This window comes from Spinacia oleracea, chromosome 5 (assembly GCF_020520425.1).
Source record: "Spinacia oleracea cultivar Varoflay chromosome 5, BTI_SOV_V1, whole genome shotgun sequence".
Taxonomy (NCBI): domain Eukaryota; kingdom Viridiplantae; phylum Streptophyta; class Magnoliopsida; order Caryophyllales; family Amaranthaceae; genus Spinacia; species Spinacia oleracea.
In genome coordinates this window covers 13,691,253-13,695,814 of record NC_079491.1, presented here as the reverse complement: position 1 = coordinate 13,695,814, position 4,562 = coordinate 13,691,253, and the positions used below count along the sequence as shown (strand labels likewise).

At 34.7% G+C, this 4,562-nt stretch overlaps 1 protein-coding gene across 1 annotated transcript; it reads right to left on the bottom strand.

The window, feature by feature from the left end:
• Window positions 1-577: 577 nt before the first annotated feature.
• LOC110794656 (uncharacterized) lies at window positions 578-3,944 on the bottom strand. Its single transcript, XM_056829374.1, has 3 exons — window positions 3,604-3,944; window positions 2,472-3,360; window positions 578-754 (listed from the first exon to the last, which is right to left on the bottom strand). The coding sequence occupies exons 1-2, from the start codon at window positions 3,775-3,777 to the stop codon at window positions 2,503-2,505; spliced, it is 1,032 nt and encodes a 343-aa protein (XP_056685352.1). The 5' UTR covers window positions 3,778-3,944; the 3' UTR covers window positions 578-754; window positions 2,472-2,502.
• Between the last annotated feature and the right edge of the window lie 618 nt (window positions 3,945-4,562).

Sequence of the window (4,562 nt, the reverse complement as noted above, 5' to 3'; positions counted from 1 at the left end):
CGTCACTAGTAGAAATAACCCTTATTGCAGCGGGCTTTTAGACCCCTGTTGCAGCGTACATCGTATGCTGCAACTGGGGGGCCTGCAACAAGTCTGAACTTGTTGCAGCGTACAATGTTCGCTGCAAAAAGTGATTTGTTGCAGCGGGCTTTTAGATGTACGCTGCAACAAGTGCCAAAAAATTGGCAAAATTTTGGACTTGTTGCAGCGTACATATATATGTACGCTGCAAAAGACTCAACTTTTTGCAGCGTACATTTATTTGTACGCTGCAACAAGTCTGAATTACTCAATTTTTTGCAGCGTACATTTATTTGTACGCTGCAACAAGTCTGAATTTTTGCGAAATTTTTTCCCTTGTTGCAGCGTACAACATATATGTACGCTGCAAAAAAGCACTTTTGGCGGGAAAATTCTAATTTTGTTTAGGGATACCTAGAGTGCCTTGCACCAAATATAGAAACCTGTCAAAACAATAATAGAATAACGCAACCTGTATAACAAATATAAAAACAACAACTGGAGTTTTGTATACTATATATCCCAAAACCAAAGTGCACATATTACATTTAAATATATGTTCCAATTTCAACATAAACATACATTTTAATATAAAATTTATTCTATAACAACTAAACCAACTCGATCAAGCGCGCTAAAGCCAATAATAAATACTTGTTGGTAAAAAACTTAGCCCATTGCTCACGAACCACATCAAATTCCTCGCATAAGGCGCAATCCTCGGAGTGTAGACCTTTACAAAAACAGAAATTTAAATTAAACATTAGATTAAATACAAATTAAATATCACATTTTAACATTCAAGAAACTAATTACAATGTCCTAATAGTCTAAAATGAGTCCTTAGGTTCTTTAGTTCAAAGTTGGGAGCGAAAATGTCATTTTAGCCTAAATATGACCTATAACGACCCAATGAGCCTATAGGTGCATAAATAGATTGGAACGAGTCTTAGATCGTTAAAATTATGCATATTAAACATGTATTAAGTTTTAAATGAGTCCTTAGGTTCTTTATTTTAAAGTTGGGAGCGAAAATGCCTTATTTTAGCCTAGATATGACCTATAACGATCAAACAAGCATTAAATGGGTATAAGGAGATTAGAATAAGTCCTAGAAACTCAAAACTAAGCTTATTAATCATATAATAATTTAAAAATGAGTCCTTAGGTTCTTAAGTTCAAAGTTGGGAGCGAAAATGTCATTTTAGCCTAAATATGACCTAAAACGACACAATGAGCCTTAAATATGCATAAATGGATTGGAACGAGTCTTATAAAGTTAAAATTATGCATATTAAACATGTATTAAGTTTAAAATGCGTGCTTAGGTTCTTTATTTTAAAGTTAGGAGCGAAAATGCCTCATTTTAGCCTAAATATGACCTATAACTATCAAACAAGCATTAAATGTGCATAAACAGATTAGAATAAGTCTTAGAAACTTAAACTAAGCATATTTATCATATAATAAGTTTAAAATGAGTCATTAGGTTCTTAAGTTCAAAGTTGGGAGCGAAAATGTCATTTTAGCCTAAATATGACCTATAACGACACAATGAGCCTTAAATGTGCATAAATGGATTGGAATAAGTCCTAGAAAGTTAAAACTAGAATATAAAACATTTAGTAGGTTTAAAATGAGTCCTTAGGTTCTTTAGTTCATAGTTGGGAGCGAAAATGTCATTTTAGCCTAAATATGACCTACAACGACCTAATGAGCCTTAAAGGTGCATAAATAGATTGGAACGAGTCTTATAAAGTTAAAATTATGCATATTAAACATGTATTAAGTTTAAAATGAGTGCTTAGGTTCTTTATTTTAAAGTTAGGAGCGAAAATGCCTCATTTTAGCCTAAATATGACCTATAACTATCAAACAAGCATTAAATGTGCATAAACAGATTAGAATAAGTCTTAGAAACTTAAAACTAAACGTATTAATCATATAATAAGTTTAAAATGAGTCATTAGGTTCTTAAGTTCAAAGTTGGGAGCGAAAATGGCACTTTAGCCTAAATATGACCTATAACGACACAATGAGCCTTAAATATGCATAAATGGATTGGAATGAGTTCTAGAAAGTCAAAACTAAGCATATAAAGCATATTTTAAAGTTGGGATCGAAAATGCCTTATTTTATCCTAAAATCCACTGACACTTCAAATCCACTGGAAACAGAACAAACATATGGACATTTTGATCCGGTAATAATCTTTTTATCACAAACATATGGCAGATAGTTCCTATTGAAGCCATTAACAAACAGGAACAGAATTTAATGCAACCAAGATTCTGAATGGCAACAATAGAAACACAAACATAACCGTACGTTTCCAAGCACCAGATAATACAAATAAATCACCAATGACACGTTCAAATAGGAGCAACCACCCAAATTTCAGAGAGGAAGAAGGAAAATAGAAAAATAAAACTTTAAGAGAAGTCACTCACCCCGAATGTGACTGTTTGTCGAAAGTAACAATCATACTAGACCACAATGCAAGGAGCCTAACTCCACAATGCGCCTCAACTTGTCCTTGTACTCACCAATCACCATTTCTGCTGTCGTAGCCTCCTCTTCGTCAACAGAAAGTACACTCTCAGCCATGCGCAACTTTTCCTCTAAATTGCGAAGTTCTTCCTCTCTAATAACAATCTCTCTCTTGTACTCTTCCACAAGTGCTTTTGTACACTGAATCTTGAATTTCCGTTCAGTTTGAGTCTTTCTCAATTCGGATGATGGCCCAAGCATAGGGATAGCTTTCTTTGCTTCGTAAATCTCAACGAGCCTCTCTTTGAGCCATCGAACTTCTATACATGCTCCTTCAATATCACTAAGGCCAGCTACCATCTTTTCAAGCTCACTCGTAGTGATGAATGCAATACTAGTCTTCTTCAAAGTTTGAACAATGTCACATACATGTTGTATGAACAGAGAACGAACTGATGGTGTTTTGAAATTGCAGTTATCAGCAATATCCCCATGCTTGGAAAGAATAGAGCCGAGGAGGCCCGAGTCTTCAGATTTTACCTTATAACCCCCAACGAAGACATGACTGCTATCACATACAGAGTTCATAATGTCATCATCATCATCATCAACAACCATCTGTTGAGCCAGCTCCGTCAGAGTTAAGCTTGTGGTCTTTGTGGATGATTGGTCTTTATGATTGTTCATTGCAAAGATTGTATCTTCTATGCTGTTGGTATCATCTATTTCCATATCTATATCAGCATCTCCCTGTGATATATTCTCGACAGTTTGCAAATTGACAGCATCACCAGGAGTTCCTTCTCTTTCTACAGCAGACTGCATTTTCAGCTTCACTGCTTCTGAATGCTGAAATATAAGGGATACAAGTTCCATATTAGCAACAAAAGTTCATACAGGAAATTATTTAATGTATTCTCCATATTTCATATTCAGGGTAAAGTAACAGCAACATAGACATAGACATTACTGCTTAAATGCGGCAATTAAAATGTAACTTGCTGCAAACCTAGAAAAATGCAGCAAATAAGGCGAGGGAATTCAACATTATTCTGCTAGTGTAGGAAATCTTCTTAAACACCTGAATCATACCTGTACAGCAGACAACGGGATATCAGGTTGAGCGGCATCTGAACCAGAAAGATATTTGCCTTGTAAATTGTTCTGAATGAAGCTTGTGTTTTCTCCAATGTTTGGACTTAACCCTTGAGTCACTTCCACTATCAGATTCTCGAAATTTCCGGTTTCTAAATCCTTCTTTGGCATCCTTGTTCTCCGTCTTTTAGGAGAGTGTGTAACCGCGTTCTGACAATGATGCTTTAATACATCAGAAAAGAGGAGCCTAGCTCCTGAATTTGTCGATTGTGGTATAACAGTTTCCTATTCAATGGATGCACAAAGATGAGTGAAACTATTTCATTCAAAATTCTGCAGGCAAAGAGGTTGGAACATCTCATCTCCTAATTGAAAGTGAAACTGGTACAGGGCATATGGATATACATAAATTAAAAACAAACCATTCTCAGTTCATACAACTAAATGGCAGATGATTAATATTTACCTGAGCTCAAGGACTTCAAAAGCATGTTAAGATACTCAGAAGAGTCGGAACATTAAACTTGTTAATTATATACCAATATAGCAACATACAAAGAAGTCAACAACTCACACAAACTATACTCAAACACAATCACCTTCTTATAATCTTGTAGAGCCCTCATTTGACCACTCAAAACTTCTCCATCATTTCACAAGCGTAAACAACAAAAACATCCAAAATTCCAATACTATTCTTAAACTAAACCCTAAATATCCAACATTTCGCACAAATCAAGATTTTGTATGAAGTAATGAATGATTAAAAACCCATAAACATCATTTGAACAAACCCTAAGAAACCCATAAATCATCGAACTCAAAACTATGTGATTTTGTCAATCATAAACCTAAAATTGAACCCTAATCTGAAAACGAAAATCAAAAACTAAAATTGAACCCTAATCTGAAAACGAAAATAAAAAACGAAAATAGAAATTGAACACACCATACCG